The sequence below is a fragment of the Symphodus melops genome (genome assembly GCF_947650265.1).
Source record: "Symphodus melops genome assembly, chromosome: 15".
Taxonomy (NCBI): Eukaryota; Metazoa; Chordata; class Actinopteri; order Labriformes; family Labridae; genus Symphodus; species Symphodus melops.
In genome coordinates this window covers 17,089,221-17,102,093 of record NC_136705.1, presented here as the reverse complement: position 1 = coordinate 17,102,093, position 12,873 = coordinate 17,089,221, and the positions used below count along the sequence as shown (strand labels likewise).

Here is a 12,873-nt window from a genome sequence, read left to right as displayed (position 1 = left end):
TTAAAAATGACACATTTGTGTGAAATTTGTGTAAAATAATGTATTATGTAATTTATGTTTTTATTATGTCACTATTAAATTCAGATTGTTCCATTTTGTACTTTTACTGCTATTTGAATTCTGACTTTATTACATTCATCAGTCTGAATGAAATAAAACATTATGATAAATCTCCCTCAATAGTTTGGGTTGAAAAGCTGCAGGACTTTAAAGATCTAGCAGGGCCTACTCAAAATAAAATCTTGTGAAGACAGTATTATTTTATGTTTTTCTTAACCTAATCATTTTGGCCTTTCCAAGTCAAAGCTTTCTCTGTATGAGATTTACAGTCTTTGTTAATAGCTAGTAATTACTGTATGCTCTTCCAGTTTCAATATAATTCTTGCTCTATTTTTCCTTGTTTCCTTTCTATGATAAATTATTGGACATTTTAATTTAAACTGTATCTCCACAATATTGAGATGAAAAATCCTGGGCCCATCAAAGTGTTTCAAGCTAATCAGTGAACCATGAATATGGGTGAGTTTCTCTTACCTTGGAACTCAGAGGTCGAAGCTGGGAATGCTGTCACAACCGAGGTAACCACGTTCCAGTTGCGAGTTGCCAACAAGGTGAACAAGCAAGATGAGTGCCTCCAGGAGTATCTGTTTAAACAATACACACATAATAGTTGGTGTGTGAAGGTCACATGAAAACATGCCCAGAGGAACTTTCACGATGGTGTGATCCATTTAATTATACTAAAATCAGACTAAGTTGCCAATAAACACTATTGTGTAGCCTACCACATAAACTTTAATGTGCATACACTAGCAGCCATGCTGGATTTGAATTCTGGCTACTGGAATTACTCTGAGTTTCAGAGCCACAATTCAGATTCAGGGGGTGTTCTTGATGATGATGATGTATCTAACTGGCAACTCAACATTTTCTGACTTGCGTGATCAAATGGAACATACATGTATTTATCATATTTTATGGAAATTCATTCAAAAGTTGTTGAAACATTAATTTCAAAACAAATATCAGTTTCAATCAGTGCTATCAAAATTCATCCTCTGATGACAATAAACATTTGTCAGCAAATACAATAGATGCTAAGATAACTTTTTGAAATCCAAAACTGTACTCTTTTGAATGAAACTCCAGAAGAATTGAGGTAATCCTTGTGCAAGCTGCACGGCTGACATGAAAAAAATCAAAGCAAAAACGATATTCTTGACATGCTAAAATATTCTCGCCATTCCTCTACAATAAACATTTTAATTTACCAAGTTGTTCATTCAGGCCCTCTGCTCATCAATACATTGGGCAAGCAACTGTGTCATGTATTTGTAACTTTAAGACCAATACGTGTGTGGTTGAATTTGCAAATGCACTAAAGTCAAATACAAAAAGTGACAGCATTGCACATTTCTTGACTGTGCCAAAAAAAACAGTTTTCCAACTAAATGCCTAAAAGAGTTGTTGAAAATCTTCTTCCTGGTAGGAATTTCCAAAAGGTCTGTTTTCAGTGACCTTAAATGTTTTTTGGGTGTGTACCAAAGACCAAAAAACACAGACAAGTGATGTTTTCAAAAACACTTGTTTTGTTTGGCACTTGATGACATTTTCAAGCTCTAAAGTGGTTCCATTTTCCAATTATTTGTGCTCACTTACCCTGGGCAGGGTCGAGGCAGCATTTACTCTAGACCTGTCAGCAGTCTAACAAGTGTGACACATAGACAAAGCAATCACAACTACCGTTTTCAGTTCATCTGACCCTCATGTGTTCGAGCAGCGAGAGGAAGCCGGGGCACTCAGACAAAATCATGCATACACTCAGGGGGCAGTGACATTGCTTATTACTGCACTGCTCAACAAGTGTGGACAACAAAAAAGTTCCACTGAGCAGCTACATCAACAGGCTCCTTGCATTAATTCTTCACTAAACTGAGCAAAAAACATGATGTATTCTTCCATAACATTAACTCCTTTTAAACTGAGTGTACTAAACTCCAGATCCTCTCTGTTTTTTGTTTGATATTTTCTTAAAGCTCTTACGTCACTGACATTACAAGGGAGGAATATATAATTCTAGGTCTCTCTTGGTAATTGGTATCAAGCTTTTTCTTTTGACAGTAATTCTTTTTGCAGGACATGAGCTGTCTTCCTGATTTGACCTCTGGCGGCTTATTCACGAGTAACAAATTGTTCTCCAGGAAAGTGGCTCCTTTGTCTGCAACTCTTTTCTCTTCCAATGAAATAACTTGATGGATTTTTTTGGCCTAAGCCACAGGCTCTTATCTGGCTGAAATAATAATTGTGAGGATCAGTTGTGTTCTCTATCCTTTTGATAGGTTCCCAATCCCTCCCATTGGATTTTCTCCATGTTCTATAATGACAATCTCCCTGCATTATTCTGTTAGATTTCCTCTGTGGCTGAAAGTATTGAATGAATTGGACATAAATGGTCACATTCTGTTGCATCCTTTCCTCAATCCATTGTGCCGCTCAGCGTTAGCTGATATTATGTGTTTTTCTCTCTGGTCACTAAACTGCATGTTATCTGTTAGAATAAAATATAACCCTGAGTGTAGTCTTTACCTTTCCTCTTTTCTAAATTGACACACACCTTTAAAAAGAATTTGTCATTTTAGATGTGACCCCTCTCAAATATTGTCTGATGGGATTTCTAATGGTATCTCATGTCAGAGTGGATCTTTTTGGCACTTTTATTTTTTATTTATTTATTTTTTTTATCACACATGGCCTTCACTGCGGCTGACAGCAGGGTAATGAAAACGGTATCACCTGTCAGATGTATTTCAAAGCATCAGCACATAGCCTCAAGGTTTGATTGCAAAATGACCCAAGGCAAAGGTGCACAGTGTTTACTTGATATTGAGGAACTAAGCAAAGTAGCAGTAAATGGATTTGAGATCAAAAACCATTCTTATAGAACAAACACATTTTTATGCTCAAAGTAAGCGAAAGAAATGACTCAGCAGTTTTTCATTTAGATTGAAACATTGTTGAGTCCAGCTAATAGATTTTTTTTTCTTCAAGTTGGTATTCTGCTTGCATGGCTTCATCAATGAAGTGGGAGGCAGCTGTGTGAATATGTGCCTTGTATACCGTGCAGCCCTCTTAAACATGGACTGCATGCTAACTGGAGACAAGAAGGTAGGAAAAAAAAACTCTGACAAGACCTGACAGCATTTAGTGCACTTAAATTGAAATCATCAGTTTGGTGTTATTGGTTATATATTACAACTTCTTATCCCAGCTATTATTAGATTTCTGGGCTGTTCTTTCTGATTTGATTTTAGGTGTTTTTAAGGACTGGTCTCAACACAACAGATGTTGTTTGAAGAGGTATTTCTTACACTTTACTGTACCAAACAATATTTGAAGCTACGGTACAGTTATTTTTTCTCTATGTAAATGACATGCTGCAGCAGAATATGTATCTCACTGCCTCCCACACAAGCTCTGCAAACTCAACTACGATAAAACAAATTGTATGCCTTGTTGTCTACATGTGATCTAAATTTCACTTCAACAGACTATTATTTACTCTGTTCTTGCAATCCCTCTGATTCACTGAACCATTTGAAACATCTCAACTCAAATTCCACACTTTTTCCAGCTGTAGTATTCTGATCATTACACAGCTGCAGGTTGAATCACACTCTGAAGACTGAAGCCACTCACGTATCACACTCACTAACTGTCAGCATGCAGAGCAGCTTTAGGAGCTGCAGGCTAATATTAAGTCACCACAACATAGCTAAATCCACACCAGGCATAGTAAGTGTGGCAATGGAGGATACTATTAACAACAACATTTCTGATTCCCGATGTGCCTTTAAGTGCTCAACTATTTACTTTGCATAAAAATGCTTATAAAAGCCTTGTGGATACACCTTAATGTGTATGCTTTCTTTTCCTGAATTTTGATGATTGTCTGATCTATTTTTAAGCTCAAAGTGAAGCAGCATTCCCTGCCCTGAAGTTATGCTGTTGTTTGAGTCAGGGCAGCATTACTCAGCTGTGGATGTGACTCACACCCGGTGAGGAGACGCCTGGGTTTCTGCTTACTGAAAGATATGATTCAGCTGCAGGACTAATGCAAGATTCATTTTTTATATCTTCCAAACAAACCTGATCTTTTCTTTTCGATTAAAATATACATCTTATTTCTGTTTTCACCGCCTTCATGCACAATATGTCAGTCATGTGCAGAAAAGTTCCTAAATATAAAGAAGACAATTTTTAACATAGGCACAACGTGAAACGTGTGAAAGGTGTCATCATGTCAGAACATGTAATTTCACATACATATATTTAAACCAATTCTGCAGCTAAGGCTGGCAAGGTTTCTCTTCTCTTTAGATATTAGAGCTGAACATCTGTGTAGTCTATTCACACAAAGGTCAGATTGGGTTAAGTAATAAGCACCCTTCATTGCTTTGAGCGGTGAACAATGACATGCGCAGAATACAGCCAGGTGATTATCTATTTTTGCTGAGGAGAACACCAGACCATGATGATTGGTGTGTGGATGAAGAATGGGAAGAATCTGATCATTTGTGTATTTTTAAATATATGAGTCTCCAAAGACTATTTTCATTTCATCTCTAAATGGCATATGCATAGATCCAAATGAATGGATAGCAAAACGTGAAATTAAAACAAACAACAACCTGTGCATACATACCTTAAAATACACATATTACAAAATATTATAGTTTACCCCCATTCTTTCAGCTAAATCAATAGCAAAATACATAAAAGATAACAAAGCTGAAAGTCCGATGAAACATTTACAAAAGATGGTCCAAATCCTAAATAACAAGGAGAATACCTGGTCCAAAAACCCTAGTACAAGTTTACATGAAGTCTGGGAGCATAATGTGTATAAACGCAGAGGGAAGTTCTTTCTTAACAAGCTAGTAGGTGTGTTGATAACATTGTTCACAAAGAGTGGAGTTTCTCTGCTTTATACTTTTTACTGTCTGTATTGTGATTTCTGCTGTGGGTTTGTATTGCAGTCCTTTCACAGTCATGCTGCAGTGATATTGACACAGAAAGAGCAACCATAATAGACTCCTCCTCCTCCTCCTCTTCCTGTAAGCTCCAAGCCCCACCCAGCCTGAACCAAGTATTTCCAACAATTATATATCAAACACAAATCTCTAGTGGGACATAAAGTTAAACAGGAAGTCTAAAAAATAACAGGACCTGATTATCTGGAAATTCTGTGAGAATTGGACTACGGGCATGGCAACTGTTAGTCTTTATTTGCATTTTTGCCCTTAAAACTGTTGTATGCAAGGGTAAAGTCCATCAGGCTGAAGTCCTTAGGGATCTCCTCAAACCTCTCTATTAAAGGTACAAGATTTCACTTCTTAAGTCTGTGCTGCAAAACATTTTCAGTTCAGAGTTTAAAAAACACAGCATTCCTGGACAGAAATAGATAGTCTTTTTTAATGTATTTATCTCTGCCCAGTGCAGGCTGTTTACTTGAGGGCATGGGGAATACCATGGCATGTAGTCCAAACTTTCCCATGATTCACAGAACATCAATAACAGTAGACAGTTCTTTACTGTACTCCCTGTGTTGAAAAGCTGGAACAAGCCTGTCTAGCTGCTGTTAAAGAAATGGGTTGAGATTAAATGAGATTTCCATACATAACTTAAGTATACCAGTTATCTCCCGACAGGCTGTTTGGTAAGGTTTAAAAGAAAAAAACAACAAACATGTTTAAGGTTATGTCAAACAATTAGAAATGTGATTTAAAAAAATAACATTTCAATAAAGATTTGATTCCTATCTCAGAAGCTCAGTGTTCATTGGCCCATGCATAACCCAGCTCCACTACAGTTAGTTGGTTTTACTTGCATTTCTACTTCATCACTATTAGCAGTCTGTCTGAGTGTCTAATAGTTTTGTGAGAGGGTTTACATTACAGTTTGTTTAGAGCCCTGTGTTTCTCGGAAGGATGTATAAGTGTGCCTTGTATATCTTTGTGTTATATTGCGGTGTAAAAAATACATTTCCATTGAGAAATTTGACCTTAAACAATGTTTGATCATATTTTATGTAGATGACTTGTGCTTTTTTAAGACTGGGAGAAAGACTCTTGTCTTCAGGTTGGTTTAAGGTCAGCCACCGCGCTCATCTCCCCTGCCTTCCGGTTTCATTCTCTTGTACTTCCTACATGCTGAGACATAATCACAAGGTCTGCACACAGGGTTTCGTTTATGACAGAATTGTGTCTGCCTCTCACCCACTCACTGAGTCTCCCAGGGAGATTATACACACCTCCAGACTGGGGAGATTTCCAAACTTTCAGAATATATTTAACTAATTGCATTTGGTTGGTGAGCTGTGAATGCATTAGTTCAAGAAAAGAAGCTTTTGGCCTTGTGTTGATAGAAGAAATACAATCAATTGAAAGCAGAATTGTTTTTATCAGAGGCAGAATAGGTTTTGTTTCCTGCATGCACAGTTTGCCACGGATAGATGAGAAAGGCGGTTTATGATGAGGGAGGGTGCAGAATCTCTTTGCACTGATGTAGCTGCCTCAACTTGGTGACTTAGTGCCTACTCCCCTCTCTGTTACTTGCCTCCTCTTCTTCTTATCCCACTCCTTCTAGAAGCTCTGCAATTAAGTAAGCCTTTAACTCTCAGCCCTGATGCTTTTGTAAAAAAATCTTTGTTCTGCTGCCACAACAACAGCAGCAGTGGTGGGTGGATCACATCTTAAATGATTTCTCAAATTAATTATTCCTTCTCTTTGACTTAATTAGCGTGGGAGAATAAAGGTGTTAAGATTTGGCAGGCTTGTCTTTTGGTAGAACATTGTTCAGGCATTAATTTTCTGTCCATATATTTTTTAAAGTGATATAACAATGCTGCAGACATTACAAAGTATTTGAGGAGATACCTGGCAAGTTCTTAAAATGTCAAAATGCACAGCATTTATTGCAATAAAATCACAAACGTTGTTAGCAAAAATCAAATACAGTTCTGACTAAAAAATAAATAAATATTTTGTATGCCTTTTAAAGGCTTTATACTTTCACAATAAAGTAAAAGCAAAAATTCCAAAATGAAAAACTTGTACAACCCACAAAACACAGCCGTGCACACATGGCCTGAGCTGCAGTGTTAATAACACATCATAGAACAGTTGCTACCACATTCAAATTATAGTTCACCCTGTTTTTCCCTATATGCAACAATACTCTGTGATATCACACGATAAACAATACTCATAAGTTTGACCTCACTGCATGAAAAGGCTGCATTGTCACGCTCAACCACAACACAGATTACCAAGAAATAAACGTGTTGTCAATCGTTTCCTCTGTTGAGTGTTGATTGAATCAGAGAGCTCAAAGTGTAAAAGGCACTTAAGAACTCTGGCCTAGTAGCTACAACATACAGTAATTTCAATTAAACCATCAGTGCAGTGCACTTCTCATTATACAATATGACTATCCAAATCATTTATTTCCCTACATCACACTTAAACTGCATTTCATAGGCCAACAACTGAATATTGAGGTCCGAGGTTATGATTGAATGTTGATATAGAAATCTAACTGTTTCTTTCTGGTGGGTCTGGTGGCGTTTCTTGAATTAAAGGGCTTTGCTTTTCTGACATATGGTTTAGTGATAAATAACTCTGCAGACACACAGTGAAAACAAAGAAATGCATGTCGGTCCGTCGAGATGTACAAATATAAAAGCGAGTCCATTCTACCATATAAATTGTTATGCAAGCTTTGGGCAAACTGTCACACAGGTAACACACATATATCTGGACTCCTGGGTCAAAGTCTTGAGCTTGATAGCACATTCAATTCAATGATGGACTTTTATCACTTTTTAATGTCATCTGACTTCCACTGCAACCTCTGCCTTCAGTGTGTGAATGTAGTGTGAATGGGTAAGTGTGACCAGCAGTGTAAAAAGGGCTGGAGTAGCCCAGTAGTAGACTATAAAAGCACTATACAAGCTCAATCCATTTACGTTGGATTTTGCTCATGTCTCAACTTTCATGGCCCACATTAGATGGCATGTAACTCTGAATAAGTGGTCAAAATAAATCACTGCACAGCTGACCTGTGTGGTCGTATATTTAGTAGAGAAAGTGATAAAAGGTTCCTGGGTTGTCTTTTCTGGAGCAGGGGGGCACAAATAGTTTAGGTCTTGATTGGAATTTCAGCCACTGCTGAAACAATTAAAACCAAATTTAATTTTTTTTCCCATAATCTAAATAACAATGTTTCACAAGCTATTTAGTACTAAAGTACCAGTCTGCTACAAAACCTTCACTGGTGATAAATAGATAAAAACAGTATCACACTTCAAAATACACACAAAACCTACACACATCTTTTGAAGATGAGGCTTTTGATAGTTTATCTCTCAATGTATCCAACTGAAATGTATTATTATAATGCAACATATTCCTCACTGTTCATCCTCAAAGATGAAAACCACATCTTTAAGTCTCTCACTGTTTGCCTGGGTAACATGTTCATTCATTACTATGAACTTGGCCATGTTTTTTTTGTTAATCTTGTGATCCCTCATGTACCAGATCTGCATCTACAAATTCACTTTTTCTCCTTTGTAAGAAACATTTGAAAATAAACTACAGTACCCAGCTATCATAAAAAAAATATATATATTAACACGGTTTTAATGAGTGTTGATGTATTTTTGTGCCCTATTTTTAAGACGTAGGTTTCCACAGCAGGATCAGCCAATCTTGAGCATGAGTATCACAGTCAGCAAGAGAATATATTAGGATTTTGGTTTTGGCCTATCATGGATTTTTTTTTTTTTTACAATACAAAAATACAGGGTATTGCAAGTCTTGTTCTTCAACAACTAGGTTTTTTAACCCTGAAGTTACACCACCAAACACAGTTTATGTAGAGTACACATCTTTTCTCATGAGTGTCAAATATAAAATCAGAATCTTCGGCAGAGAAATGACCCTGACAGTCTCTTAAAGTATCCTTCACTGTCCGGCTGGCTTATTGGTGGGTTGTTGGATGTTGTTGGTTGTGTTGGCACTGTTGCTGCTCCTCCCTGCGTTGCTCTCAATCCTGAGGGAGGATGAGTTGAGCTGACTCCTCTTGAGGACTTTGTTAGCCAGAAGGCTGCACGTCTTCCTGTACTGGTGACGGAGCAGCGAGTAGACAAATGGGTCGCTTGCTGCCTTGCTGTAGGCCAAACATTTGGAGAGCACGCACCAGTGAGGGCTTATGGGCCCCGGAGCAAAGAGCTCGACGATTCTACCTCAAATGAAGCAAAAAGGAGAACAAAAAGTCATACACAGTGAATTAAAAAAGAAAAAAGCGCATAAGAGCCAATTCTTAGAGCAGTGCAATTAGAGTAGAAGAAATGTAAAGCGAACAACCCTCCCCCAGTGCTATACTGTAAAAATGTCATCATTTCACTTCACTGAAATGTCACCACTGTGTTGCTGAATGTTAAATGATTGAAGATTTTTTCTTTAGGCCTGTTTTTTAGACAAATCTTTTGGTTTCTTTTAAATCAAATTAAATGAAAGACAAAGCATTCCTTTGATGTTAATCTCATGATATAATTAATGTGGAATCCTTAATTCCAACAGGTCTTCACACCACACAGCTCCTATTGTGCTTTCTTTCCATACCCCTATTCTAACAGCTTCTGACAGGATGCCACCACTAATACTGGGGCTAATACTAATGAGAGCCAGTGATAGCATCACTGACTCATTTGTTATCTCCCTCTTTCTCTGTCCCTCTCACTCTCTTCACCCGCGTCATTGAGGCTCAGTGACAAGGATTACAGCTGTGTGTAGAAACAATTAGATATGACACAGGAGAAGGGAGCAGTGAAACATCTACAGTATAAATATAGCTCGCTAACAAAGCATTGAAAAAAAAGAAATTGTCTTCTTAGGTCGATAAGCCAAGACAAACTGTGTTAGCAGCCACAGAAAGGTAAGTGAAAACCTAGAATAAGTCAGTCAAATAGTGTTGGTAGAGCAGCTCTGTTAATCTGAACGAGAAAGATGTCACCTTTTTGTGCATGGCAGACAAGACTTGCACAATTAAACAGAAATTTTGCTGCATGAGTCAAACCACAAGACTTTAAAAAAGCACCAATCTTTCACATGTTTTGATAATATATGTTGTCAAATATTTCACACATCTCCCCTCCACCCCCACACAAAACTATATACATTATCATTAGTGTCTTCTCACCTTGTAATGACATAAGGGCTGAAGCACACCACAAAGGTGCCGATGAACGTGCTGATCTTCTTGGTGGCCCTCAGCCTCCTCCGTTTCTGTTCATCCAAGCATTTCTGCCGCACACTGCCAAAGCACACAGGTAGCATTATCTACCCTGGTGGCAGCATCACAGGCACGAAGAAAATATGCAGCGGTCCACAGAGAAAACATGTCGATTGGATGTAGAAGAAGCAGTGAACTGTGCGCCAAGACTCTGAGGATTACTTTGGATCATTGTTCTGTCTTACACAAATGTTAGAATTATATATTGACAGAAATGTAAAGTAATGGATTATTATTTGTCTCAATATAGACAGAAAACACATTTAAAGAAGCATATTTAAAAGACCTCTCTTGCCCAAATAAGAGATCCAATAATCATGTAGAGGGATGCCACAAAACGTTTGTTTTGTATGTTTTTAAATCAAAGTTAAAAATGATTCGAACTACTTTTATTTTATGTTAAAATCTTTTTTCCCCTTCAATAAACTAAATAACTTGAAAATGAATTATAAAAAATTAAACGTGTCACAATCCAAGGTCATGTTTTAAATTGCTTTCTAATTTCTTCTATTGTCAAACTACTTCTTCAAACTCCTAAATGTACATGTTAAATGACACCAAAACAAATGAAAGCAGCTAATACCAGAAAATGGTTTAAGATTATCTTATTGATTCAGCACTGTTTGCAATGCAAAGAACAGAAAATCCACCATAATCTCCTGTTGATCCTCAAGAAATGAAATACGATGAGCAGGTTTTAGATCATTTTACAGCACACTGATTGTTTTAACTGTCAATGTTTAGTCAAATGATCGAGATGCTACCCCTGGGTTGCTTAAATAGAAAAAAACGGGACAGACAGAAAATGCAATTAAGGACAAATGGCTCAAACTGAAAGTAGGCTATTTGTAATGGTTGTTTACCTGGGATGAATATCCACAAGCAGCACCAACGTCTGCATCGTGATCACGTCGATGCGTTTACAGTGAAACCTCGCAACTTTCAACACTTTTAGATACGTTACACACAACACAATGAGCGTGAGGAGGAAAGTGAGAGAGTGCAGAGCCACGGTGAAAATGATAAACTGCATCCCTGCTCCCTTCGCCCTCACATAGCAGAGAGTGCACGATGCGTAAAGGTGGTTGTACCCGACCCAGGAGCGGCAAGTGGCCACCGTTGAGAAGCAAAGTGAGTGTATCCACGTGTATCCGAGCGCGATCACTGCATCCCGGTGCCGGATCCTGGAGTGGTAGCTCAGTGGGAACACCACCGCCACCCACCTATCGATGCTGAGAGCTGCCATGCTGAGCATCGAGTTTGTTGTGAGAAAAGTGTCGAGGAATCCCACTATCTGACAAAAGACTCTGCCTCCGGGGTGGCCCGTGGTGATGAGCCCGACAAGAGTTAAAGGCATGTTGGACACGCTTAGCAACAGGTTGCAAAATGTCAAGTTGAGGATGAAAAGACCGGGTACCTGTTTGCGGATCTCCGGGTTGTACAGAAAGCAGATCAGCACCACAACGTTGGACAGCAGCGACACGATTATAATTCCCAAAACCAACACGGAAGCGGCTACGTCTGCTGCGTCCATGGTGCTCCCTATTAAATATCCACACTTTTGAAGAGTGCATCCGCAGTCCTGATGCAAACTGTCATCGTGAGTTTCAGCCACTACATTCCCATATAGCCTACTGCAACGCACACTTTCTCCCAGAATCAAAACCTAGGTCCAACTGCGTCCTCGGTGAGGTAAAAGCGAAATAATAGAGAGAATCTTCACCAGATAAGCATGCATTCATTTAGGATTCCGTTTCATGGGAATGTAGTGACAACAGGAGGTTTTTGTCTTGTGACGCGTTGCGGTAGTTTGCAAGCAGCCCAGTAGGTCTCCGCTCAGGGGTTCCTGGCTGCGCAATTGCGCGCGGATTGTCAGCTTTGAAAAGGACAAACAAGTAGTTGAAGTTGTCGATATCTGCAGCTTCTCATATTGAATTCTCATCCATCACTAAAGCACGTGTACACCCCCTTTTCATAAATAGCTTTCAGGTGTAAAAATAGAAGCACGACGCACGATTGCGTGGTTGTTGGTAAGGCTGATGTCATGAGCATCACGTTGACCACAGCAGATCCGCTGATTAGATGTTCTTTGCAAATAGAGACGTTGTTCGTGAATATCAAAATAGACAGTATTTAATACGTTTTACTTTAAGTCAGTGTCTGCCTATACTGAATCACATTACCATAGTAACATAAGCATATATTTCTCAACAGTAGATACAGCTCCAGACATCATTGCGATAGATGAAAACCCAGAACATCCGCTTAATGTTGTAAGCATGGCGCTTTGTCTTTATGGATGTATATGCAGTCTATAACTATAATTATGTACAGGTAATTTATTCAATAGCACCTTTTGGGGACTACTGCATTGTTATATCTCTACTGATCATCCTTTCGTCTATTTTATGCTATTCTACAGATCATGTAGGAACAAAAAATACTACATGAAGAAGATCATCATCAGCATGCAGAAAGTCCTGATGCATTTACAGACAACTCATGCTCACTATTAAA

General features: G+C 38.4%; 1 protein-coding gene across 1 annotated transcript; it reads right to left on the bottom strand.

Annotated features, from left to right (window-relative positions):
• Positions 1–7,802: 7,802 nt before the first annotated feature.
• Positions 7,803–12,292, bottom strand: LOC306836201 (G-protein coupled receptor 26-like). The gene is made up of 3 exons (XM_079363182.1): positions 11,220–12,292; positions 10,264–10,377; positions 7,803–9,303 (listed from the first exon to the last, which is right to left on the bottom strand). Exons 1-3 carry the CDS (start codon positions 11,888–11,890, stop codon positions 9,027–9,029), a joined length of 1,062 nt encoding a protein of 353 aa, XP_079219308.1. The 5' UTR covers positions 11,891–12,292; the 3' UTR covers positions 7,803–9,026.
• Positions 12,293–12,873: the final 581 nt, after the last annotated feature.